The sequence below is a fragment of the Rhinopithecus bieti genome, unplaced genomic scaffold (assembly GCF_001698545.2).
Source record: "Rhinopithecus bieti isolate Rb0 unplaced genomic scaffold, ASM169854v2 scaffold_11964, whole genome shotgun sequence".
Taxonomy (NCBI): Eukaryota; Metazoa; Chordata; class Mammalia; order Primates; family Cercopithecidae; genus Rhinopithecus; species Rhinopithecus bieti.
In genome coordinates this window covers 708,480-735,014 of record NW_016807677.1, presented here as the reverse complement: position 1 = coordinate 735,014, position 26,535 = coordinate 708,480, and the positions used below count along the sequence as shown (strand labels likewise).

Below are 26,535 nucleotides of genomic sequence, written 5' to 3'. Positions count from 1 at the left end.
ATGCAGTGTGAGGTGAATCCATTGAAGGGAATACAGTATGGTAAGAAATTGTGGTATGAGAAAGTCCAAGAATATAAACAAACACCTACACATTGGTATGTATCCTCAGTTCCTTCCCAGGCACTGGCCTTATGCCCAGCACCCGGAAACTCTCTTTGGAAGGTAGGCGTTCATGTGAAGCAGATTTTACCTGGACCTAAATACTAACCTGGGGGAGGGAAGGAGAGAGAGCCTGGAGGAGGAGCTGTTGTGACATTTGTGGTGCCAGGGCCATGGCCAAGGTCATCCATACCAGGAGGGCCCTGGCAATGATTCCAGTATTAAAGGACCACCTTGCCAACTTCTCCAGAGAAGGTATGGGAATGAAAACGACCCAAATGCCTGTGAATGTGCCAGAGGTTCTTAAGCAGTTTGTATGTGTTATTTCACCCAGGCAGGTAACATTTCAGACACAAACAGATTGAGGCTCAGAGAAGGTAAAGAAACTTGTCCTGAGCACAGCTGGCAAGAAATAAAACTGGACCGCAACTCCCAATCAGTCAAAATGGAAGCCCCAAATCCCAAACTATTAAACATAATTTTTATTTCATCCAAGGCAAAGCTAAATACAATTCTACAATGCAAAACTTGTTGTAGAGGCCAGTCTGATTACATCCGTTCTGTGCTTGAACACAAGTGAGTGCTGGGTGTGTGTGCATCCGCGCCTCCCAGAGGCACTCACACACCTGAGGCCTACCAAGGCCCGTCGCTGCATCATTTGATCTATAGTTATATAGGAAAATTCACTACGGGTATTGTTGTCATCCAAGCCAGAGGAATAAACCATGCATAAGATAGTCAAAAGCACTGCACATCAGGTGGGAGGGGGGAGGGTAGGGACTCCAACCTGGGACAAAGTAAAGTAAAGCGAGCTATAGGATTTTCCCGAGAAGTCCCTGTTCCTGAAACTCCCTCCCGCCAGCCCTCTGATGGCAGCTGTCTGTAACAGTGAGATGAAGTCATGGAGTGATGGAATGCAGGAGCACGGCTGGCCTTCTCTGTCTTTGATTCTTTCTCAGTCTCCAGATGCCTCAACAGGCACAGCTCAGGCCAAGAAAGACGGCTCCTGAAATGTCCAGCATCTCCCCATCATGCATCACCCCTTCCATGCAGAGACCACCCACTCCACAGTCACACCACCATGCACCCATACTGCCTGCACACGCATGCGTTTGCACACGCACACTCCACACAAGCACACCCCACCTCCTGCCATCTCACAAGCATGCTCTCACGCTCTCGCTCCACAGGAGCTCTGATCGGCCTGCCGTATGTAAGCTGAGCCCCATCGGCTGCTCTCCCCAGGCCTCTCTAGCATCAGGGGTTTATTCAGGCTGCTTTCTGTTCAATTCCTACATGAGGAGAAGCCCAGAACCTGGAATGCTGATGTCATATTTTGTAGTTGATGAGGAGCTCGGAACTTTGTCTTTGGTCTCACTGGCATCACTCTCAGCACAGCTGCATGCGCCCAGGTCTCTCAAGATCATCTTTGTAAGTGGCTCTCTCTAGCCCACAAGCCCTGGAAGCCACCATCAGAGATTTGCACGCACTGAGGGTCCACTTGGGGAAGACAGCTTTGCCCACATACATCCTAGTGCAAATCCATGCCAGTGTTTCTCCATGGGTATAATGTTGATATTGGACAGGATGATTCTTTGTTGCGGGGACTAAGTTTAGCATTCTTAGTAGTGTCCCCAGGCATGGGGACAACCAAAAATGCCCCCCTACAATCTCAATCACCTCTATTGAAAACCATCAAACAAGAGCCATGGACAAGAAGCTTTAAGCATCAGAGTCAAGGTTTCTAATATTGCAAAGACTAAATAATTCCAAGGGGGTGGGATGGAAAGAAAGAGAGAGAGAGAGAGAGCGTGTGTGGGGGGGGGGGTTGTAGAGATGGGACACAGAGATGAAGACAGGACAGACTTGGAACTATCCCTCCAATTAATACCTGGTTTCCCAGATCCCTTTCCAAGCCAAAAAGAAGTTTTTAGACAAAACTCGCCAAGCCTCACAACAGTCCTGTGAGGTAGGTAAGTATTATTACACCCATTTATTTGGTAGATGGAAAGAGCTGAGCCCAGAGAAGCTGCATGACCCATCTAGAAATCAGCAGTAGACCAAGGGGAGGAAAGAGAGGACGGTGCCCTTCCTCTCCCTACTCTACGTGCCTTGGCTTTCTCTTAAGACGAGAAGAGGAGCTCCAAGGTGCTCCGCCTCTTCAAACGTCACCATTGAGAAGGAAGAAGAAAGCAGTTTTGCATGAAGGCAGCTATAAGAAGTTCTCTGAATGGCTGGTGGCTCTGGCCTGTCTGCTCCCAAAGCCAGGAAAATCTGAACCCCAGCCCATGACAGGTTCTGGGTAGAGAAGAATGGGAGGCACACAGGCAGATCAGACAGGGAACTGGTGAGCCCAGCAGGTTGGCTAAGGGACACTGGCCACAGCCACAGGTACCCTGAAGGTGCTACTGGTCCTCAGTCTCCCCCTCCTCCACCCTCTCAAGGTTTGCAGCTACTTTTTGACAGGGAGAGCTCTGAGGCAGATCCCAAACTCTCTGAAAAAGAGGGCTACTACTCTCTCATCCCTCCTAGGGGCCCAGAAGACAGGGCATCAAAGAATCAGTAAGGGAGAGAGGGACTGGAAGCAGATGGGCAGAGAGGCCTGTTATCACTTTTCCCTACCATCCCTGGCCTCACCAGTTCTGCCCCACAGGTACTCACACACTGGGCTCCATCAGGAGATCCCACTCCCAACATCACTGCCTCCCCCTAGGGCAGGCTAGAAATGGCCAGTGTCTCCAAGATTCAGTCACTGGCCAATTCCAGCCTCATGGCCCCCTCTATGACCTTGGAGAGTGGAGGGCTGGCGAACCCTCACCAGCGCCACACCAGACTCTGCTGTTATGTCAGGACATACCAGCTGGAGAGGACGGGGGTAAGGGCTAGGACTTGGGACTAAGGCACAGTCTAGCCCCACACACAAGAGGTGTGCAAACCAGCTCTGGGAGGAACAAAGGAAAACTATGGGCATCCACTCCCTGCTCCTCCCCAACCCCAGGGTGGGAGGGGGTGGCCCAGCTGAGCAGGAAGCATCTGGGAAACCCAAGGACCCCCTCACCCAAAGGAAGAGAGTCCCTGAGGCGAAGGCAGGCCCTTGACCCAGGGCTGGGAAATGAACAACCCTGGGGGCAGGGCGTGATGGACGGCAAGGGAGGAGCGAGCCAGTGGGAGGTTGGAGGGTGCAGCCTCTCAAGTCGGAGGAGGAACAGGGGAGAGCTTAACTCGGGAGTGCCCAGAGTGGCGATGGTCCTGCCATGCCAGGGGAGGGATTGCCAGCATTGGCAGGGATGGGGCGGGCATCCCAGAGGCCCAGGACACTGGCTCGCCACCTCTGCGGCCCAATTCCCCAAGTAAAAATGCTAGGAAAGGCATAGGGAGCACTCCGGTGCTCCGGGAAGGCTTGGGGGTCCCTTCCTGAGCCCCGCAGTAGCCCAGAGAGCAGAGGTGCAGGCTAGGTGGCCAGAACCCCTCAAGACAAGGCGGCCAGCCCTGATTGGGAGGGCTTAAAAACTCTGAGCAGGGGAGGGGATAGGCAGATAGGGTCCCGGGGCAGGGCAAAGGAAGTTCCCTACTTGGGGGACTGTAGGGGATCTGACATCCTATGAAGCAGAGGCAGCTTCTCACTGTGGGCCTGCCCCCATCAACTCCTACCCCAGGTCTTTTCCAGAGTCCTCCAGCCCACTCCCACCTCCAAAGGAAGCCACCTCTTCCTACACCCCATCTCCAGGGCCCAGCTCTTAGGACAGCCCTCACGGATCCTCCCAGTCCCCTGTGAAGAGAAGCCTGGAGGAAAACCAACGCTCTGCTTGTGCAGGGTGGGAAGACCGAAGGAGACCCCATCTGCCCAGGTGTCAGGGGACCAGCCCCTCCACACCACCCTAGCCTCTCGTTTCTTTCTCCTGAATCTTCCGTAGACCCCCTCCCCTGGCCATCCCTTGTCCCTGGGGAGCCCTGACTGGGAAGGGGATGGGCAGGCTGGGCAGGACTCCGGTTTCTTGTGCCTGGAAAGACTACAGTTTGAGCCAAGCAGCAGATGTCTCAGGCACGTGGGTTCTACGGACGGGGCTCAAGCATTAGTTTCATCATCAGAAAGGGGGCTCCCTGTAGCTGCTCAGCCCGAAGCAGGGCTCACACTTTCGAAGGTGGTTTCTCCTCCGCCTTGGAGCCAGGCAAGCCGTTCTCCGTGTTGTCATTCCCTGAGGAGCTCACGAGACACTCCTTCCTAGAGAGGGAGAGAGAGGGGACAGTGGTGAAGAGAGGAGCAAGAGTAGGGGGAGAATTGTGGCAGGAGCCGTGGGCTCTGCACCCAGCCCTATGCCTCTCCCTGGTCTTCTGCAGAGCTAAGGTAGCCAGAGGCCATGTCACCTAACCTATCTGTACCTCAGTTCCCTCATTTGTGAAATAGATGTAGGGATGATACCTTCTGCGTGGGGTTGCTGGAAGGAGAAATGAGCACTTAGAACAGTGCCTGGCATGTAGAAAGTTCTCAACTGGCCAGCAGCAGTGGCTCACGCCTGTAATCCCAACACTTTGGGAGGCCAAGGCAGGCGGATTACTTGAGGTCAGGAGTTCGAGACCAGCCTTGCCAACATGGCAAAACCCCGTCTCTACTAAAAATACAAAAATTAGCCAGGCGTGGTGGCACATGCCTATAGTCCCAGCTACTAGGGAGGCTGAGGCAGGAGAATCACTTAAACCTGGGAGGCGGAGGTTGCGGTGAGCTGAGATCGTGCCACTGCACTTCAGCCTGGGCAACAGAGTGAGACTCTGTCTCAAAAAAAGAAAAAAAGAAAGTTCTCAATAAAGCTTAGCTGTCACCTAGTTGTCTCAACATGGCAGAAAGGAAAGGGTACCAGGTGCTGTTCCCAGGGGTCCGTTCCCAGGCTGTGCCACAGCAGGGTGAGGGGTCCAGGCCAGGAAGAAGTATGCTGAGGACAGAGTCCCTCTCCCCAGGGCCCCCCACGCCTTCCTCCCTGAACTCTCTGGGACCAGAGGTATTAAGAGAAGAACAGAGTCCATGGAAGGGGCAGAGCAGGCAGTGGATTTGGCTTCAAGCCAGGTCTGGGCAGAGTTTGATGGGATGGAGCAGAAGACAGCAGGAAGGAGAGATGGTCAGATGGTAAGACACCTCCTGGGAGCCGTTCCAGCCTGACCACCCTGAGCTGGACATGCTCCGACTTCAGTGTGTCCCTCCTCCACAGCAGTGCCCAGGACTTCAGGCACGCACATCCAGCTTAGCATGTCTTGTTTTTGATAAACTCACTGTGACTCTGAAGGAACACTGTTGTCTTTTCTAGGTGCTTTTAAACCATATATTGACAAATATGTTCTCCATTCATCCATAGTAAGACTCTTTATTAAAAACAGAACCTAGTCAAGCTCCATACTTCTAGCCCCTCACAAGATCACCAAAACCCTCGCAGCCTGTGGCCACAAGCCAGGCAGACAACCCTGGAGCTCTTCATCGACAACCCAGTTCTGGGGTCCTCCCCTGGTCCACAGCCCCAGTGCTGCTACCTGTACATCCCCTCCCTACCTCCAACTTCCATCCCCCCTTTCCAGAGCAAGTTCTGCCCTTTCCAGAGGAATTCCCGTCTGGCTCAGAACACAACTTTCAAATGCCTTTTCCCTGCTCTAGTTTTGCAAGGTTCACCACTTGCTGCTCTGGAGCCTGTCTGATACTGTTCCAAAAACTCTAGGCCTGAGGGTTGCACCCTCCGTACCTCCCCATCTTCCCTCCCCTTCCCCTTATAGATGTCTATTTTTATACCTGAACTTTTCCTAGGGCTCCCTGGGAGGCCATAGCTGCCATTTCAAACTTTTAAAAAATCACCCCCTACTGAATTTTCAGAATTTCCTAACAGAAGAATTTCGCTCCCATCTCCCTAGAAGGGTCTTCCCATTTTAGAGCCTCTGTACATGGAATCTTATATTTTCTCTGATTTTTTCAAAGGCTCCCTGAGTCCTTTGGTAAGGCTCTCAGTTGGGTGGTACAAATGGAAAGAGAGGCTAATGGGACGGGAAGGAAGACAGTGGGATGAGGAAGAGTAGGTGGCTGGCGTTTGTGTATTCAATGAATTGAACGTATTCAATAAACACACATTGGGAGGATGGGGAAGAAAGAAAGCGAGGAGGGGGGCTGGGAGATGGGGTGGGGGTGGCAGGGATAGAACAGAGAGCAGTAGGAATGGGAATGGGGGGAATGAGGAGGCAGGTGGAAGGCTGAAAGCTGATGGGGGTAGATGAGAGAGTGGTGGGCTGCTGGGAGGACAGGAGTGTGCTCCAGGTCAACTCACTTCTTCTCCCGAGTCTTCTTCAGGATGAAGATGACGAGTTTCTTGATCAGCAGGATGAGAATGAGGAGCCCGATGACCCCGCCCACGACAGCCAGAATGATGAGTGTCACTGTGTTGTCCACTTCTTCCACTGTGTGGCCCGAGCAGGGAGGAAAGGGAAGGCACAAAGGGAGCAGGGGTCACCTGGAGTCGAGCACCGTGGCAGTGAAAGGCCATGTAGCCTCCACCCCCTGGCATCTGGGGCACATCCACTCCCAGACCCCCGGCCCTCCCCAGGCCTGCAGCAGGAAGCTGGAGAGGCAGAGCATGGCATCCATCAGGCTAGGGCACACACAAGGGGCCCTCTCCCCGACCCCGCACATGCCCTCCCGCAGATGCACTCACACAAGTTCGGGAACAAATCAGAATTGGAGCCCATAACACTCAAGTTTGAGTGGTGACTTGATCCCAAAATTAACAGGAGAAAATTTCATTGCCTCTTTCTAGACCTCCTTTACTCACCCACAAAAAATTAAGAACCTCCCTATGATACCTCTTAGATGGTGAGAAGCCTTCGGAGTCAGATAGTCTGAATTTCAAGTATGGGATTTAACTGTCACTAACTAGCTGGCGATGTTGGGTAAGTCATTGAACCCTCCTAGCCTCGTTTTCTTCATCTGAAAACTGAACTCCTGACTGATTCCTGAACCTGCTCCACCCAGTCTTCCACCTCTCCACTGAGAACAACTTTACCCTCCCAATCGCTATAACCACAATCCTTGGAGTCTTCTTCGATGCCTTTTATTCAAACCCTTTATCCAGTCTACCTGAGAATCCTGACGGCTCTAACTTTACAAAATTCCAGAATCTGATGGCTCACAATCTCCCTGGCCCTGGCCCAAGCCACCTCTTGCGTGGATGTCTGCAATAGCTTCCTAACTGATCTCCTCCTTCTATCATCTATTCTTGGCATAGGGGCCTGAGTGAACCTGTTCGGGCCTTAACTCCTCTTCTTCCAGTGGCTCCCACCTCACTCACCCTTCTAGTAGGGTGGTTACACAATCTGGCTTGACCTGACTGATCTCTCACTCCTTGCCCAGCTCCAGCACTGCTCCAGCACTAGCCTGCTGTGATTCTTCACACATCTGCCTCAAGGCTTTTTGCACTCACTGCTCCCTCCCTATCTTCCCAAAGATGCCCTCATGGCTCCTCTCTCACCTTCTCCAAAAATCCCCACTCTATCGCCTTTTCCAGAGAGCCCTTCCCTATTCACCCTGCTGGCACCCCATCTTTCTTTCCTGCTTTATTTTTTCTTCTTAACACTAGTCATGTTCTCTTCTACAATATCATTTTTCTATTGTGTATCTCCATACACAGAAGGGGAGGAAGGTAATCTCCATAAAGGCAGGAATTTGTCTATCTTGTTCATATCACATCCTCAGGACCTAGAATAACGTCTGGCCCATACAAGGTGCTCAGTAAATATTTGTTGAACAGATGGATGAATAAAGCTGTACAGATGGAGAGACGATCCACCTCAAGGGAGCTGGTAAGGAGTAAAGGAGCCAAAGTCAGTGACAGCACCTAACTTGGGACCTGGCACCCAGAAATGCTCCACAAATGCTGATTCTCTTCCCTCTGAAAAGGCTGAGCACAAGCCAGGTGACAGGAGCCCAGACGGAAAGGAAGAGGTGACACCATAGGCAGACCTGTGACTCCAGGCTCAGAAAAGCTGATTGGATGACCTCTGGGTCCGCCCTTGCACACTCAAGATTGAACTCATGGGTGTCTCTCTCTCCACGGACTCAGTGTCATCCAGGAGAGCAGCAAACCCCCGGTACACACAAAAGGCAGCCGAGTCAGGATCCTTGAGCAAGCCCCCTTCCCTTTTTCTCTCTGCTTCTGCACTTCCCTAGTCTTCCAGGCCCCTCCCCTCCATGGGACAGCACCTCACTTCTCCAACCCTGGTTATCACATCCTCCTTCTCTAACCACACCAGGTCTGGTCAGGGATCACCTGGCTCATTGTCATATGTACCCCCCTTGTATGATCGGTCTCCTGTGTCAGACTGGAATCCTAGGTGGGATGTAAGCCCCCAGAGGGCAAGGGCCAAGTCTTACTCCATCTCTGCAGTTTTCGCCGCTACTGGCAGATGTGTGTATCATGTTCTGCCCATTCTAGTTATTTATATATCTTCTGCCCTACGTTGTACTGTGAATTCCTCAAGGAAGAATGTGATGTATCACTCATAGCACTTTTTAGTCCAATGCCTGACATTCAATCAATTTTTGCTAATGGAATACCCAATGGTAATAATAATCAGTATATATGGAGAAAACCTTACTAGCCACAAAACACTCCCATGTAGCTTCTCTAACCACAACTCTAGGAAAATGCAGTCGTATTCCCATTTTACAGATGAGGAAAACGAGGCTTAAAAAGGCTGAGAGTATTTCATAAACTATTTGGTAGCAGAATAAGTGTTCAAGCTGAGCTCTTCTAGCTTTTAGATGTAACTCCAGCAACTCTGGAAAGTGTAAAGCCAAAGAAAACACCAACACAGTCTTTGCCATTTCACTGTAATGCTGAGTTGGGTGCCCCCCAAGTCCTTCCCACTCCACTGCCCTGTGCCAGCCCCTACTGCATACGTCTATCAACGACTTGGAGGAAGATGGTGGCGTGGTGCTGGAGATTATTCTCCTTGGGGTTCTTCACATGGCAGGTGTATTTGCCCGTGTCGCTGAACTCCAGGTCCCTCAGCACAATGGAAATGTTGTTCATCTTCTCCTTAGTAGAGCCTACCAGAGTGATGCGGTCATCGTCTTTCAACGTCACCTTGGGGTCAGACTTCTCATTCTTCACAGTCCCCTCTATGAGCTGGTGGAGGAAAGGCATTGGGGAGAGAAGGCGGCCAAGAAAGAATCAGGGTCCTCAAGGGTCATGACATCACACCAGCCCACTCCTTGAGTACCTTCCCTATCCAGGACCAGGAAGAGCCTGCAGTCACACCCTGCTCCTTCCCCCCACGGTTTCCTCTTCCAGCGTCAATAGCTCTGCCTGTCTAACCTGAATTTTGCTTGTTTCAGGCTAAACCCATTTCCTTTTATTAAGGTCTCCCTGGAATGCAGCACAGCTCTTACCGCTCTCTTCATAAAAGCCTTTTATGTAATGACTCCTGCAAGCACCGCACTCATTTCCCTCTGTCACCTCCCACCCAGCCTCTGCTGACACCATGTCCCCCGCGCATCCGAATTCTGGCCCTCTATCAAGACCTGGATCAATCCCACAGCTCTGCCCGTCAGCACCCTCTGAGGTCAGCATTTAATTATAACCAGAGTTGGTCTCTTGTGGCTTCCCTGTGAAAGTCTCAGGTTGGATCCCCTACTAGATTGTAGAGTGAGTACTCAATAAATACCTGTTGATTGGTTCACTCCCACTCCCATTGCAGCCCCACCAATGATCCTGCGCCTCTCCCTCCTCTCTCCCTTCCTCTCTTGTTTCCCTGCCAGTCCAGTTTCTCAGCCCGTCCCTCATTTAGACTCTCCTCATTCCTTCTCTCCAAGCTTTCCAAGGCCTTTCTCTCTCCTGTTTGTTAGACTAAACTATTGATTTTTAGACAAGCAATCCAAGCTCCGGGTATTTCTTAAGACCAGACGGAGGACTCTAGCCAAGAATTCCAACAGTCCCCGAATGCTGGCAACACGATCTATGCATCTCTCCCAGTTACATTCTTCCTGGCAGGCTCTGAAAAGAATACTGGGAGAAAGGGGGGCAAAAGGTTCTGGGGACCATCGCAGTGGGTCTCAGTCTGGAAGCGACCAGAGCCTGGGAGGGGAGGCATGGGTAAGGGAGGCTGGGCTGTACTGTCCTTCCTCCAAATACTTACAATCTTGAATGCGTCACTGCTGTTGTAGGTCCACCGGAAGTGGAGGTCCTCGAAGCCAAAGCAGCTGGAGAAGGTGCAGGGCAGCAGGATCTCCGTGCCGTTGACAGCGTAGATGTTGGTGGCCTTTCCCACAGACACCTCCAGCGACAGGGTTACGGGGAGCAGGAAGAGGCCTGTGTAAGGAGCACCGCCTCCTTAATAAAACCCCACCAAAACCTCAGCCTGGAGCTCTGGAAGGGGATGCTCGGACAGGGCGGAGTGACTTGGCCAGCAGGGAGGTCTCTGTCACCCTCCGTGCCAACTTCGGGAGGATGACTCTCTACTCCAATTAACACCGTCTGGGCCACCCTCCATCATTCTCCATTTCTCCCCTGGGAAGGACTAAATTCTGGATCAGGGAGTAGCCCTTGTGGCGCTCTGGATGACCACCAGGGGTCACCCCAACCCAAGGAAACGAAGGCTTGGCCACTGCCCGAACCGCGCCCGCTCCGCCCCTCACCTGGGGACGCAGTGCCTGGAAGCGCTCCTGCCGCACCTACCCCGGGACGCACAGGGCGGGCTCCCTTCTGTTTGCAGGGGATTCCCCTAGGACAGTGCGCACCTCCCGCCAGGTTTTCAGGACTGGCGGGCGGGGCGGTCGAGGCGGGGGAGGAGCCGGGTCCCGTAAGGTGAAGAAGAGAAACGCGGCCGCCGCAGTCCCGGGCTGCAGTCCAGCAGCCTCTCGTTCCCCGGTACTGGAGGCTCCTCCCTGGCCCCAGGGGCTGAGAGGCAGAAGGACACGTTCGGGCTGGACCTCGCTGGGTCAGCCGAGTCCGACGCCTTCTGGCCGCCAAACGGGAGCCTGGGAACCGCAAGAAGACGGCCGGGCGGGGAGGAACACGGCGCGGGTGGGGACCGATGCGGGTCTTGGAGCTGGGCAGCCTCGGGGGCGCGCGGGCGCAGCCAGGGTGGGAAAGTCAGAGGCAGAAGACACCCTGGGGAGGGATTCCGGGCCAGCCCAAGTGCACGCGCGCGGGGGCGGGACGGGGAGGGCGCTGGACACGCGGTCCCGTCCTGAGCCCGGCAGCCCGGCCTCCCCGCCACACTCCGCCCCGTCGTCCCCGTGCGTCCCCGAGCGCCCCTAGGCTTCTTTCTCACGCTTCGAACCTCCTCCCTAGCACTCCGATGCGACCCCTCTCCGCTGGGACAAGGCCGCTCCACTCACGGCCTCCAAACTCCCGCTCCGGAGTCCTTGTAAGGGGGCCTGGTTCCCCGCCCCCTCCCCACCCCACGTCCTGCAGATGCCTCAAGGAAACCCCACTCGCCTCAAGGTCGGTGGGGGCGGGTGTCCGGAAGTGGATGCCTGCCTCTCCTCGTCCCTAGGGGAAACTGGCACCTTCCACCCCCACTCTCAGGAAGGCCCTCTGTTGTCTAACTTAATTCCCTGTTCTGCATCATAAACCTCTTGTTTTGCCCCCACCAGATGATAATGCGTCTTAGCAATGCTTTTCAAATGACAGAAAAGGATCTCCAAGGAGAGCTGGCAGCCCTGCCGGCTCAGCTTCTTCCTGTGCCCTTAACTTCTGATGACAAAGTGGAGTGCTCATAGCCCCCAGCCCTAAAATCACACCCCGTGGTCCAGTAATCCCATCGTGATACTGCCACTGTCTATAACAATAGTAGTAACTGATATTAACTGAGCATCTACTATGTGCCAGGCACATTTCGTCCTCACCTGTCCTATGAGTCACCTACTATTATAGGTCCACATTGTAGGTGAGACAACTGAGCCTGGAGAGGTTAGGTAACTTGCCTGCGAGATCCGGATCTGCCCACCAGGGCTCTAATTAGTGCTGGGAAGTTATTTCAATTAGCCTTCATTTTTGGTCAGCTTCTAGGATTCATGGCCAGCCAGAATTTGTTCTAGAGCCATGGTTTTCAAACTTGAGAGGTATCAGAATCCCCTACAGAACAGCTACAGCTGGCTCCACCCAGCCCCTGGAGTTCTGATTCAGAAGGTCTGGAGTGGAACCTGAGCTTTTACATTTCTAAAAACTTCCCAGAAGATGCTGTGAGCAGGGACCACACTCTGAGAACCACTGTGTGAGAGGATTTGTGGATACTAACTCCAACTTTTATTAGAATGCTCAAAGGCATGTATAATGTTCCCATTTTATATATGATGAAATTGAGGCTCAGAGAGGTTAAGTTGACTTGCCCAGGGCCACACCGTAAATGGTGAATTTGAGACTGAGCAGTTACTATAGGATAGGGGAGCTATTTTATATACACTGTCTCATCATAATCCTATAAGTTACTGTTATTAACCTTCATCATAATCCTGTAAGTTACATTTTTCTTCCAATAAACAAATGAGGAAACAGGCTTAAAGAGATTACCTTGCTCATGGCCACACACCCAGTGAGTGGCATAAGCAGCATTCAGATATTAGCCCCCTTTTCACCACTCTGCGACCAACTGCGCTCTCCAAGAAAACACTGCTATCAGGGCGTAGCATTCCATAGAACTCCTGCCTTTCTGTTTACCTCTGCCCTCCTCTGCCCCATCTCCCCCAGAGGTCTAAGGACAGAAGCCAGACACAAGATCCCACTCTCCAGTCTGCAGCCAGCACTAGAACCTTCTGGTGGGAGACACCAACTCTGCTTCCCACCCTCCATAGCCCCCACAAACAGGAAGTGAAAGCAGAGCAGTGGACAGGGAAGCTGTCAGACAACGCAGCTTCCTGATAGCTAATGGCCTCCCTCAGGGCACCAAGGAGTGTGGCTGCTCCTCATCAGCATACCGGTCCAGGAATCAGGGTCCTGGAGGAGATGGGGCAACTCAAATCAGTGCCCAAATCTCCCCACCTCAACCCCAGCCAGAAAGAGATATTCAAGAGCACAAAAGATGCATGCGAAAAGGGAAATCTTGTTGGTTGCTTTAAATAGAAGCAAAAATGAGCAAAAGACGGGTCCAGAAGAGAGGAGAACACTATTTCTTTAAGGTCTGGCTCATGACACAGTACACATTTCTGCCTGATTTGTGTGCGTCTATGTGGATGACTTAACTCCAATACACTCAGGACTCTGCAAGTGAAGCATTGCTATTTCCTTAGTAGCTGGAAGGGGAAAATGAAAACTGGCAGAAATGGTTTCACAGAGTCCAGAGCCCTGTCCAAGTGAAAGCATCAGAGAGGGTGGGCAAGCCTGGCTTCTTCAGTGCACAGCCCTCCCAGCTGGGAGTCATGCAGTCCGGCCAGTTATGTCTGGGAGGGTCATGCACGAGAAAGCTGAGGGGCCTGCCTTCCACTGAACTCAGTGTCTCCTACGAGGTTGCTCTGAGGGAGAGGGAGGAACCAGGGGCAGGTGTTGGTCCACAAAGGCCCCCGGAGGGCTGCTTCAGGATGACCAACCCTGGAGAGGACTGGTGAGCATGCGCAAGGCAGGCCCCACTCTGCCAGCTGACCTTGAGAAAGTCAGAGGTGCCACATCCGGTGTGTGCATATCCCCAAGCCAGGGCAGGGATGCCTCTTTCCTACTTTCTCAAGCTTGGTGTGAAGCCAAAACAGGAGATTATAAAACACAAGAGGGGCTTCCATGAGTGGGCATCCTGCAGATAGAGGAGGATGGTATTTGAAAGGGGAGCAGGGGACAAGGTTATCCCTCATCACAGGTAGCCAGGGCACCCCTAGCTTCCCTGAATAACCAGTGTCAGCCAAGAATGTCTCCAGGCCATTCCCACATTGATCTGTGTTTTCACCCTGTACCACTTCTTGGCTTATTTCCATGTGGCCGTTTCCCTGGAGTAAAGAAAGCCTTGCTTTGCTCTTTTCTAAACTTAATTCTAGAATGTTAAAGTGTACATGTGTGTGTTTGAGAGTGGGGAGCCTCTTTCTGGCATTGTGGAATTGAGGAACAACTCTTCCCAGTCATGATCCCGTGGAATTCCATCCTGAACCCCAAAACCTTGCTTTTCCTCACTAAAAGGCCCTATCCACTTAGCCACTCTCAGAGCAGCCATTTTCTTTGCCTTCTCTGAAGTCCTCGGCCCCCTGCCATCCTCATCTGGGGTTTTGTCTGAGGACTGACTCAGGATCACTTTTGTTAAAGTGGAAAAGTATTCAGCACATGCAAATCACATTATTAAATATTCACACCAGCAGGAATCTTATGGCAGCTACCATTTATCCCAAGGCAAATGTGGAGGCAGGAAACATTCCGCCACCTTTTCCCACATCCAGGGATCACTCACAGCCACCCCAGGAAAGAGGGGCAGGCTGGTAGCCACTCTAAGTGTAGCTCTGAGGGCTTGCTGGCACGGCAAGTGGACACATGGCTGACTTTAATAGGGAGGCTGATACACTCTGGCCCAGGGAGAGTTAGAAAGGCTCAAAGTTAGAGCTGGGTGCAGAAAGTGGGCCGAGGCCAGCAGGACAGGACCCCTCCTAGGGTGCAGGCCCTGGGGGCTTTGGGAGGCAGGGCTGGGCCAGGCAAGGCCCCTGGGCCCAGAGACAAAGGAAAGATTTCAGTTCCCTCTCCCTAGGCAACCTGCCTGCTTCCTGCCCACCCCCAGGAGCTTTGCTGGGATGAAAGCACGCCCCTGAGACAGCATGGGATGCTCAATGAAACCAGCTTTGCAAACAAGTCCCAGCAGCATGCCTGTCCCTCCTCTTGCAGGCCAGAGAGCCGGTTGTGTTGGCATGGCCCACCCCTGGCTTATGCAAAGATTCCTACACCTCCTTGAGGACTGGCAGCAGGGCAAGATGGTCCGCTGTGCCCAGTCTCCCTCTCATGCTGATCCCACCAGAAGGGAGCCAGTCAAAAGAGCTTTGGGACTCCAGCCTTCTCTCTCAGGTGCCCCCACAGGCTTGCACCTCCAGCAGGTTCAGAAGGAGAATTAAGCGTGTTTTCCAGATTCAAACCCAGGATTCCAGATTCAAACTCCCTCCGCTTCTCCCCTTTCCTCTCTTCTCCACAGTCTCCTTGCTTCCTCTTTCCTTTTTCTTCCTCTGAGTGGGACTGTGCACCCTCTCCTTAATTGCATTCTCATTAAACAAGCCCTTAATAAATACACACCAGGGGAAATAGGGTTATGCAACAGAGCACCCTCACAAGTGATAATTAAACACAGATCACAGCAATTAAGTAAATGGGGGAACAAGGAAGGAGTGGGCAGGACAGAGATATTACCAGTTACGTGCTTAGGAAGAGAGAGGAAAGCACATAAACCTCAATGGCAATAATACAGCCTTGGAAACTGCTTCTCAGTTTAAGAAAAGGGCATTTTGTTAGGTTATCAAAAATCACTTTGGTCTCAGTCTGTGAGACTGGGTTTGATATGGGGAGAGGGGAAGAGGACTCCTGGAAGTTCACTGCTCTGTACCCAGTCTCCAAAGCTATGAAAATAGCAGCTCTAGGCCCCTCAAGTCTTTATCCTTCCACGCCCATGCCCCAGAGCCTCACTTATTCTTCAGCCCTAAGCACAATCCCTATTTACCTTCCCCCTCACCAGACTTGAGTTAACTGGGAAGCAGCGTGGTGTGACAGAGCCCAAGAAACTCAGATTCTGTCCCACTTGGCCATCAATTGGCCATGCGCCCCTAGACAAGTCACCATCCCTCTCTGGACCATGACTTCCTCATCCCTAGAAGAATTCTATGCTCTGCTTCCCAAAGTCCCTGCCAGCTCTGATGTTCCCAGGGAACACTTCCAGTTGGCTGTCCAGTCGTCTCTGTGTCTCCCCCACTGGACTGAGAACAAGGATGTCATCTATGTCCCAAGCTCAGACCAATGCCCCTGTGAGGGCTCAGTCAGTGTTGCCTGGTCAAGGGCCAAAGGGACCTTGGTTGGAGTCCCTCTGCAGACCAGAGGGGCAGGGGATAGAGCAGATGAGGCCAGTCCTGGGGCTGGCAGGTCTCCCACGTACAAGTCTCTCTGCTCTCTCCTGGGCTCCCAAAGCGTAGCTCAGAAATTCATCTAAACCTATATCAATAGGCCTTAGCCCCTACCTGGTCTATACAGCTGAACAGTCCTTGGAGAAGGTGGGGCTTCCACCTGGAGAAATGTACGGAGACTGTGCCCACAATCCCCCTTACACACACGCGCGTGCGCGCACACATACACAGATACATCATTTTCAGAGCCCTCTCGGTTGCCCACAGAGGCCTGGTTCTATGAGTATTCTAACAAACCAGGGACTGGCATCTCCCACCCAGGAACATAAGCCAGAGGTGTGAAGTCGGGTCGTTTAATGACTGTCTGAGTTTGAATTCCTCAGTGACCCTTTACCCCTGCCATTGCCACCATGGGGACCTGGACTGATCTGAGATGCGATGGGGGGAAGAAGCATGGAATGACGTTGTGCCCACCCTGTGAAAAGGAGCCTCAGGCCTCACTGAAGCCCACTTCTTTAAGGTCACTGTGAAACCAGCATGACATCTGTGCCAAAGGTACAGGAGAAAACACGGGTGTCTTCCATCTAGCCGTACGGAGGTAAATAAACATCCCAAGTACAAGAAATACTCTCTCCTCTCTTCACCACCAGGCACCAACCTGATAGATCTGCACACAGTTTACATTCGCAGAAATAGTAGCCACTTCCCTTATAGGCTTCTGTCTCCCTGTTTTCAGCACAAATACCTACATCGCGTGTCTTTCCCAATGCAGGGAGCTGCCGAAAGCCAAATCTGACCAACATAAACAGGAAGATGCCCTTGCCAGAGATGGAGTCGGCTTACATTGAAGTCTGGCTATGATTTATGAGGAGATTACATTCTGGACTAATAAATATCATTCCCTAATCTCTTGGAGTTTGACACTCAAAACTCTCATGTGCATATTAATAGATATTAATAATGCTTCTTCCTCCGTGTCCTCTGGACATGTCTCCTCTGTCTCCATATTCACTCCAAAAATGAAGAGCCAGGAGCAGGTCAAACAGGTCTTCCCTAGGGAATCTCTTTGTAGGAAGACAGACAAGGCCCTTCCTAAAGGGTCTTGAATGATCCCGCAAGCCCCTCCAGCCCCTTCCAGCTTTGGGGTGCTGCTGTAGAGAAGGCAGTGGCTCCTGAGGGAGGTAGAGGGCAGAGGAGCAAAGCAGGAAAACGGCCCAGGAAGAAGGGGCTCCCCTGCCCCCAATTGGTGCATGCCTGGTGCCTGGGAAACAAGCAGACGGCTCTGGGCAGGGATGCAAACCATCATCTCAACAGTCACACGAGCAACCCACCTGGTACCCCCTGCACCCAAGGCAGGGACCCCCTCCTCCAGCATCCTGAACCTGTGAACTCGGGAGACCCGCACTGCAGCCCCAAGATCCAGCTCCAAAAACCTGGAGCCAAAGGTGCCAGAGACAGCAAAAAAACTAATCCTGAGACTTGCGGGCTGATGGGGTAGAGAGGGACGCGCACGGTCCCCAGGGAGCACAGCCTATGAACCAGGCGGGAACCAGGCAGGAAGCCGGCGGCCACGGTCCTCATTGAGTGCCGCACTCCAAAGCCCACCCTATCCAAGGCATCTTCCTTCTCGAGTGTCCCCTTCTCTGGGGGTGGGGGGAGGCAAGAGAAGAGACCAAGCTGGGGCTGCCTTACCCAAAAGCCCAGTGCCCAGCCATCTCGCCGGGGCTTTGCCTCCGTCCCCAGCCCCGGGCATAGTCCTGTTCTCTCCGGAGGGCGCGGGGGGCGCGGGGATGGAATACTGGGCACAGCCGCGCTCTCCGCCCGAGGTCGGCGTTCCGCCACGAAGCTACCCCGGAGCTCTGCGCCGCGGGTCGGGGCTCGGGAAAGTTAGCGGGCAGAGAGCGAGAGGAGGGGGAGGAAGGGAGCGGAGGGGGAGGCGCGCTCGCCCGCTGCTGGGAGCCGGCTGCTGGAGCCGCGGCGGGAGGGAAGGAGGAGGAGGAGCCGGAGCAGGAGCGGGAGGAAGACGGAGCGAGCGCAGCGGCGAGCGAGGCTGCGCCTTTGCTCTGGAAGCGCTCCAGCCGCAGGAGGGGCGGTGGCCGCCGCGGAGCCCAGGGAGCCCCCGCCCGCTGCGCACCCCGCCAGGCGCGTCCCGCCTCGCGGTCCCGGAGCCCCGGGACCAGGCCATACCCCTAACTCCCTCTCCAGTGGGGCTGGGCTGCTGCGGCTGGCACTGCAGGGCCGGCCTGCAGCCACCCGCATCATCCCATGCGCTGAGCTGCCAATTAGGAACATAGTTCAGGGGGGAGTAGAGGTGGAGCTTTTCGGTTGTTGGAAGGCTGTTTTGTTCTGCTTAGGGGAACACGGGAAGGTTAGTGGCTCCCTTTCCCAGGACCGCCAAGAGACCGCTCTAAAGTCCGCAGCGGACGCTGCAACAACGGGTGGGCGTGTGCGGGCTTGCCCACTGCAGCCTGCGCCTCCTCGGTGGCCGTGCGATTTGGCGCGCGTGCAGCTTCAGGAGCCGCTCCCGCCACCTTTAGCCCTATCGCTCAGCAACTCCAGCGGTTGTTTTAGGAAACCTGGAACAGAGCTTTCCAATTGCAAACTGCCCCCGCCCTCCCTTCCCCACCCCACGCCACCCCGCCCCACGTTTCTCCATGGACCCCTTGGAAATCGCCATGCTCCAGGTTAGGGAGCAGGACGGCCCGCTCCTGGTCTGTGTCCTGCGCCCCATTTCACCCTCCCCCTGCACCCTGCTTCTCATTTTTCCTACCTAGGCCATCCCCCTCAGACTCTGCCTTTTCGCCCTCCTCCAACTCTCCTGTTTTCTTCGGAACCGCGGACTCCCTCGGCCTCCCTTTTGGGGTAGGGGTGCAGGAGTCCTAGGTGACAACCAGGTCAGAGGGCTGAGGCGAGGCTGTGAACCAGTGAGCCTTTTCCCAGACAGTCCCAAGTGAAAGAGTTTCACCTGAGCGGTGCTACTTGGGGTGGTGGTTCTGTAAATGAGTAGATCTCCTCCAGAGCACCTTTCCAACCATCCAAGACCCTCCCTGCATCACAGGCCATCTTTACTGTCTTTACTGTCTAGGACTGGTCCGAACTGGGAAGCCTGCTCCCACTTCGTGGTCTGACTTCTGCTGCAGGCACACCAACACACCACCTTCTTAACAGGGGTCTCTGGGTGGACTTCGAGTGATAGTGGACCCCTTGAGGTTACAGGCAAAATGCTGAATGTCTGTTTGCTTTTTCAGGAGAGAGGGTCGGTGCCTTCCCTATAGTGGCACAGAGGCTCTGGCAGCGCCACCATTTATGACTGTATGGCTTTGAGCAAGTTACACAGTCTTCCGGGGGAGCCTCTGCTCCTCATCTATAAAATGGTGAATGCAATGATATTTGCCTCCTAGGCTTACTAAGAGCAATGTTACCCCTAGACCTGGGCAACAGGAGCCTCAGCCCTGGATTCCTGGTTTCAAGGCCCTCATTCTGACCCTCCTCTGGCCATGCCCCTCCTCACTGGAGAATGAGTCCATGGGACCAAGGGGGCAGGGCAGACAGAGGCATGCACCTCCTCCCCTTCCAGACTGTACTCTGGGTATCAGGAACTCTGGAATTCCCCCTGTTCCCCAGATCTGTCCTTTCAAGGGCTGACCATATTGGGTGTACATTCAAGGGCTAGAGCAGTGGGCAAGGGACAGCTGTTTGCAGGTGATGGGGAACGCATGGAACTTGACATACACCCCAGGCATGCACAAGAACCCCTCTCCCTACAGGACCAGAGAAGAGCGTGTACCAGAGAATGGCCTGAAAGTTTCATTTTGCACGTGGTTTTCCAGGTTATCATGAAGGAAAAGTAATTAAAGGCAGATGATAAAACATCAATCTTAACACTTTGTTTTCCTGATTAATATTTAGACATATGTATAATTTCCATTTGTATCTTTGCTCCAGGCCTTGCAACATCAGAAGTGGACCTAGCTGTAAAGAAGGAATGAGGTATTATTGCATGTAAAAGTGCTTAGCAGACTGCTAGGCACAGGATAAACACTCAGTCCATTTGAACTTAAAGAGGTCTGTGGGCCCTGAGGCTGAGCCTCCCGCTCTGTCTCCAGGTTCGAAGGCTTACCCTGTCCTTCCCCCAGGAGGTCCTTGCACTAGATCAGCAGGGCCAGGCACACAAACTGACCACTTTATTTTTACAGCAGGGGTCATGTTTCTCAGAGCCCTAGTCTGAGGTGAGAGAGGAGGTGAGCCAAAAGGAAGGAAAGTGACCCCTGCCCAGAGCAGGGGGAGGAGAGCGACAGAGCTGCAGGGATATCTTTAGATCCTGGTGACAGGAAAAGGTGGCCAGTGTCCTCAGTGCCCTCTCCCCACCTTCCCTGCTACCTCACTGCTACCTCACCAATTCGTAGAGTTTGAAAGGTCCATAGGAAATCCCCATGCCTTAGGGATGAAGAAAGAGGCTCAGAGAGGTAGAATGTGTAACCCGAGGTCACCTAGAAAGTTGCTGCTAAAGTCAGGGTTAGCACCCCCCCATTACTTGATTTCCCCAAACCGCACCCCCAGCTTTCCTCTAAAGAACTCCAGGAGGGCTCGGCAGTTGGGCAGAAAGAGCGCTTGAGAAATGCATTAGCTTAAGGGCTAGAGAATTTTACATTTATAGAGCACTTTCCTCAAAATTCTCAAAACCTAGCCCATCGATCTAACTCAGAGGCTCCTACTGAGGATGCCAGGGGAGAGGGTGTCAAAAGGTCAGAGCTCCTTCTCTCTTACCTTTTAAAACTATCTTTTCCGGGGCCCTCCTGATTTAGTACCTCTTCGCCCAGCTCAAGAGTCCCCAGTCACTGGATAGGGACAGGAAGAAACAGATACCACACCTTGGCTCCTGTCCCTTCTGCTGGAAGTCCCTTGGGGGAGGGCAGGGGTGGTATCTGGGGACAGAGTCCCCAGCCACGGTCAGACAAGCCCGATTCCTGGTGATGGGGTAATGCACACACAGCTCTTGGGTGGCCTAGCTCAGAAATACATTGAAGAGCCAGTTTTCAAAGATGCAGAGGCGGACTGGGCCCTGTGCCACAGAGTTGTCAGAGAACTGCCCGCTCTCAGGCTGCAGGAGACAAGGCCTAGATTTAAGGGGAAGGAGATTGTTTCCTTGGGGATTCATGTAGGGTTCTTTGAAGCAGTAAGCCCAGCAAAAATCCTCAGGGCCCAAGCAACTGACTCAGCTGGTCTCCTCTCCCCTGCCCTCCTAGGGAGCTGGATCTGAGCTAGGAAGGAGGGTGGGTGCCTGTTTTCCAGGGGGGCCAGCCTAGAGAGGAATCAGCATGCCCCAGGGGAAGTCAGGTGGGCAGGAATGGGCCGAGCTCCAGCTGCCAGCCTCCAGAGCTGCTCTTACACTGGAAGGCATTCACCCCTGGAGTGGGATCACCTTGTACAGATAATCAGGGTGGGTACATGGAAAATGCTTCCTCCCCTGTCATTTCTCAGACAGCCATCGAGACCCTGTGCAGAGGAGGAAGGGCAACAGAGAGCTCCAAGGAGGTCTCCAGCGCTATTTTGAGAGGAGCTCCTCCTGAGTAACAAGAGCCTGGCAGGGAGCCTCCTCCTACTCTGGCTCCCCTATTGCCCTTGCCCGCCTGCCTCCCTCTCCCTCCTCTTCCCCCATAAACCCTCGCGCTCCTGCCGGGGCACTGCAGGTAACAGAGGGAGCTCAGCGCAGCGCTGACTTGGCTCTTGGAGCTGGAGGACAACGGGCTCTGCAGCGAGCCCGCCTCCCCCACCACACACCCACCTCACAGCTCCTCTCCAGAGCAACACCAAGAGATGCATCTGTCCCTCTCCTTCCCTGAGCTACTCCCTGGTTGTAACCAGAGCCCCCGTCTCAGGATGGGGAAACTGCAGGCAGGAGATTCTCTCTACTTGTACTAACTTAAAGTTAAATGTTCACAAATCCTTCTGCCACTTGGGTTGGGGTTAGGTGGATGCTACCTGGACAAACTTTTGGAAGCTTCCTTCTGCTGCACCAAGGTCTGGCCTCTACCCCTCCCTACTCGCCACTCCCTTCCTCCAGCTCAGAGCATCAGCTTGGCCCCAGCCAGAGTCTTAGCGTCCACTAAAGTTTGGCAGGTGCCGAGGGGGTTAACAGGACAGCATGCACCAAACCAACCCACAGGCACATGGCTTAGCAGTCCAGCAAGGAGCACCACACAGAGTCCACGGCTTAGCAGTCCAGCAAGGAACACCACACAGAGTCCACCTCACACCAACGAGTTGGAGTAAAGATAAACTCTTTCTGAACCCTTCTCCCAAGGAGAGTTGATCGCTTCTTCTCACTCCTCTGCTTTCTAGGGGCTCTGGGCAGAGGCAGGTAGGAAGCCACCTCCTCAATCCCTCCCTTCCTCTGTTTCTGTTTTCTGCCAGGTTCTGTCCAAACATCCTTTCAGGCTAAGGTGGGTAGAGAGCCCCAGACAGATGAGCTCATTGGAAGGAGGAGGGCAGAGGGAGGAGGCAGCTGGAATATCCTGACCAGAGGGATGCTCACCGGCCAGTCCCGAGCTGGAGAGGGTGTGTGCCCACTTCCAGGAGCAGGCGTGTGCTGCCCTTGCAGTAGCTCCGAGATGGGGTGAGTCCTGGACGTCTCTTTACTATAGGCCACATTGGGGTGGGGTTTGAAGCCCCCGGGCAGGGTGTCAACCACCCTACCCAGCACTCCAGAGCTATATTTCTCTCTCTGCTTTGTGGGTCACCATGGCCCCCTGCCTGCCCATCAAGGGAGGATGGTGCCTCGGGAGGGCTGGGAACTGGAGGCTTTGGGAAGGTTTGTCATCCATTGCAGCCTGTCTCTCATAGGACTGCCTTGTCAGCTGAATAGCCAGATACCCTCCTGACCTGGGTCTGAAATGGGCACCTGAGACAGACTGAGCAAGCCAGAAGCACAGCATAGCACGGAGTACCTGGCAGGACTCCCCAGATGCTCCGGTTTCATGCATTAGGAGCATTTTAGTGTGGGAGCAGTGGGTCTTGCAAAGTGAGGGAGAGGGAGGATGTGGACCAGGAGAGGAAATGTGGCAGAGAAGGTGGGGGGCAGATGAGAGGAAGAGAGGAGGCCTGGGAGCAGAGGAGAGTCTTCCTGAGTCTAGGGCAACTTAAAGAATTTGGAATGTGGCTCAGGCTGAAGGGGACGGGTGGGGACAGAGAGACAATTGCCCAGTAGGTGAAGCAGAGGATACACAGGCTTTTGGCAGGAAGGGAGTGGAGCCAGAAGCCAGGAGAGGAGAAGGTGGCCAGCAGATGCTGTGGCTGTTTGCACAGAGCTGTGGGGCCAAGGGCCAGGCCATGTAGGGGTGGGCAGGAGGGGCCCACCGGGAAAGCGTGGCCTCTGTTCACAGTTTTGCCCTTATGTTGTTGTCCATGTTCACTTTAGGGTTGGCTCCAAGCCACCCTTCCCCCACCCCCAAGTGCTTGGTCTGTAAGAGCCCAGTTCACCGTCCTTTCTCCTGATGTCATGTGATAGCTTTGGCCTCACCAAGCCCTGAGCGTGAATTTGGCTCTGCTGTTTCCTAGCTGTGCCACCTTGTTTGTACACATACCTATAACACCACAGAACTTTGTTTCCTCATGTGTAAAAATGAGAAAAGGATGCATTTGGGCGGGGCGTTGCCCTGAGGATGAAGTAAGCTGATGTACATCGAATACCTAGGTCAGCACCAGGCACAGAGTAGGTGCTCGGTAAATAGTGGCTCTTCTTATTGATCTAGCCAAGAGTCCCATACCTTCCTCCCTCAATGCCCTTAAAGGTCAAGATGGCCATGAAATCCACCCCTTAGCCCTTCCAGCAGGCTCAGCTCCAGTGGACAGCCTGCACGGGTATGAGCGTGCTATGGGGGAGTTGAGGGAGATGTTGACAGATTTGGAAAAGCTGGGGGCACTCAGGGAGAGGGAGGCAGGGAGGACTTGCATCTTCCCTCTACAGTCTTGACTGGAAAGACGGGAGTTTCTGACCTGGCTAGTGGGCCTAGGAAGGCAAGTTAGACTTGGCCTCATCTTTGGAAAGAAGCTCCCCAAGGTCACCTGACTTCAAATTTCCCACCCTCTCCCAGCGTATTTCTCACTGTACATAGAGGTTTGCCCACACTCCCCACATCCCCACCACGGATAAATCAGATACAGAAGAACCAGGTAAAGTGGTACAGGGGTATAGAGGGGGCCTGGGGAAAACCACAACTCAGTAAGAAAGCAGAGGGCCAGACGCGTGTGCATGTTTGCCGGTGTATGTGTTATACTTATCTTCAGGCAAGCAAGATTTCTATCCCACTTCTATCATTTGAGTCCTAAGATGAGGACTGCAGAGGGCCATTATCCGTAAACTTAAAGGCTATCTAAAAGTATGCCCTGATATATGAATCTTCCCAACAACACCCCTAAGTTATGCTTAAATACCTTCTGGGATGGGGATTTCATTACCTCAAAAACTCAACCCCCTGCACAGCTCTGATTTACATTGGATCAATATCTGTCTCTCCCTGCCAGTCCTAATGTCTTGCCTTGGGACAGAATGGGACAAGTCTAATCCCTGTCCCTGAGGCTACAGCCTGGGCCACTCTATCGGTCAACAGCTATGATGCACACTTCCCTTCCTGGCTGAACACACCCTCCTCTTCTGCCTATTTGCCCACAGGAAGAACTCTCAATCTGTTGGGGCAAACCGTTCCTAGTCCCTTTGCCACCTGTTTACTGGGAATTTGTCCCACTTGAGAAGCAGAGGCAACTGTGGTTGGGATAGAGGTGACTTTGCCAGGGCCACAGGGGAAAACCCCTCCCATGGAATCCCAAGTAGCCAGGCTGAGTGCCTGGCACCCACTTGCCCCTCCTTCCCCAGCACCTCCTAGACCTCGAGGTCATTATTGCCAGAGAAAAGAAAAAGTTGCCAAATCAGGCCACCAACTCCCCCATCCCAACTCGTCTATTCCCATCACCTCTTCCCCAGGGCCTTGCTCCCTTTTCTCCTAGGCTAGGCTCCACTAACCGCCCCCCACCACATCCATGTGCCATGTCAGAGTGCCAGGATGTGGTTCTCAGCGGCGCTTCCTTCGCCAGGCCCTCCGGAGCCCTCATCCACTGGGCTGCTGGAGCCTGTCCTAAGAAGTAGCTGGCACTCTGGACATCAGCCTGGTAGCAGGCAGCCAGGAATGACTAAAATATGGTGGGTTTCGGGGTGAGATTCTGTAGGAAGAGTCAGGGGCTACCAGGGCTCTCTGAGAAGAGTTCCTGCAGAGTCCTTCCCGCGTGGACCTTCTGAGCCCCCAAAGAGCCAATGAAGAAGGCCAGGAGACCTAGTGGGGGCCTGCCCTTCTGTCCTGTGTTCAGTTGCCCAGCCTGCACCCCACCAGACACTACCCCAGGTTCCTGTCACCTGAAGATGTTTTGATACTACCTTCCACCCTTGCAAGATGGGAGGGAGATAGGTAACCTAAGAGGGGCCCCTATGCAAACTGACATGAGGCACATCATGCTGATGGGGGATGGGAACGGAACTTCGGGAACTAGTGCCAAAGGACATGAGCCTATTTGCCCAGGGACATCAGGTCAGCCTAGGGAAGGCATTTACTGGGGGAAGAGAGACTTGGGTTCTATCCCAGGCTCTGTCATTAGCCAACTGTATGACTGGGCAAATCATGTTCCCTCTCTGAACCTCAGCTTTGAAAACTGGGCCCTTAAGGAAGCATGAGTGCCTCTTCTGCACCAACTCAGGCCAAGCTGGGGAGAGCAGGGGAGGGGCCTGGGCTGGTGCTTGCTGTTGTGTCGAGCACTAGGTGCAGCACCTGTGGACTGCAGGAAACACAGCGGACTCGGAACCCAGTGCCAGACTCTGTCTGTGCTTGACTCATCATGTCGCCTTAAGCATGTCACTTCTCTGTTCTGGTCCTCAGTTTCCCCTTTAGAATAATGAGGAGCCTTGACAGGTATTCTGGGGGTCCTCCCATCTCTGCTGTTGCAAAGGTCTACTCTGTCACCCCTACTCCTTTTGACCCAGATTCCTATTCCCTAGCAACCGTCCATGGGCAGGCCGATAGCTATCCCACTGGGATATCCCACGCATGGGGTGTCCAGTGGGAACTGGGAGGCTCTTGTACGGGTATCTCCATCCCAATTGAGGGGCACAGGAGACCAATCATTTTGAGCACCAGGGTAGGAGCTATCCCTTCCCCCACCAAGGCAGCTCATTCTGCAATCGAAATTAATCCACCCTGCCCCAGGCAGGCCGGGCCAAAGAACCCAAATTTAGGGGAGATGCCTGAACAAAATCCAGCCTTCCCAGAAACCAGGCCCAGTTCGTGACTTCCAAGGCCCTCTTCCCCAGGGCCTTGCTCCCTTTTCTTTGCCCATAGGAAGAACTCTCAATCTGTTGG

General features: G+C 53.6%; 1 protein-coding gene across 3 annotated transcripts; it reads right to left on the bottom strand.

Annotated features, from left to right (window-relative positions):
* Window positions 1-560: 560 nt before the first annotated feature.
* SCN4B (sodium voltage-gated channel beta subunit 4) lies at window positions 561-18,185 on the bottom strand. Of its 3 annotated transcripts, none has more exons than XM_017883122.1 (5): window positions 17,825-18,185; window positions 10,261-10,433; window positions 9,023-9,251; window positions 6,396-6,525; window positions 561-4,321 (listed from the first exon to the last, which is right to left on the bottom strand). In XM_017883122.1, the coding sequence occupies exons 1-5, from the start codon at window positions 17,883-17,885 to the stop codon at window positions 4,228-4,230; spliced, it is 687 nt and encodes a 228-aa protein (XP_017738611.1). In that variant the 5' UTR covers window positions 17,886-18,185; the 3' UTR covers window positions 561-4,227. The 3 variants fall into 3 exon arrangements, with proteins under 3 accessions (XP_017738611.1, XP_017738613.1, XP_017738612.1); XM_017883124.1 differs by lacking the exon at window positions 17,825-18,185 and adding an exon at window positions 10,760-12,331; XM_017883123.1 differs by lacking the exon at window positions 17,825-18,185 and adding an exon at window positions 10,800-10,875.
* Between the last annotated feature and the right edge of the window lie 8,350 nt (window positions 18,186-26,535).

What these genes read in the sequence shown, in the direction of transcription:
- SCN4B (XM_017883122.1), bottom strand. Translation starts at nt 17,885, where the DNA reads ATGCCCGGGGCTGGGGACGGAGGCAAAGCCCCGGCGAGATGGCTGGGC. An exon ending in GCAGTGACGCATTCAAGATT is followed by an intron (nt 9,252 to 10,260) that starts GTAAGTATTTGG and finishes TTCCTCCACCAG; the next exon opens with CTCATAGAGGGGACTGTGAA. An exon ending in AAGAAGACTCGGGAGAAGAA is followed by an intron (nt 4,322 to 6,395) that starts GTGAGTTGACCT and finishes CTCCCTCTCTAG; the next exon opens with GAAGGAGTGTCTCGTGAGCT.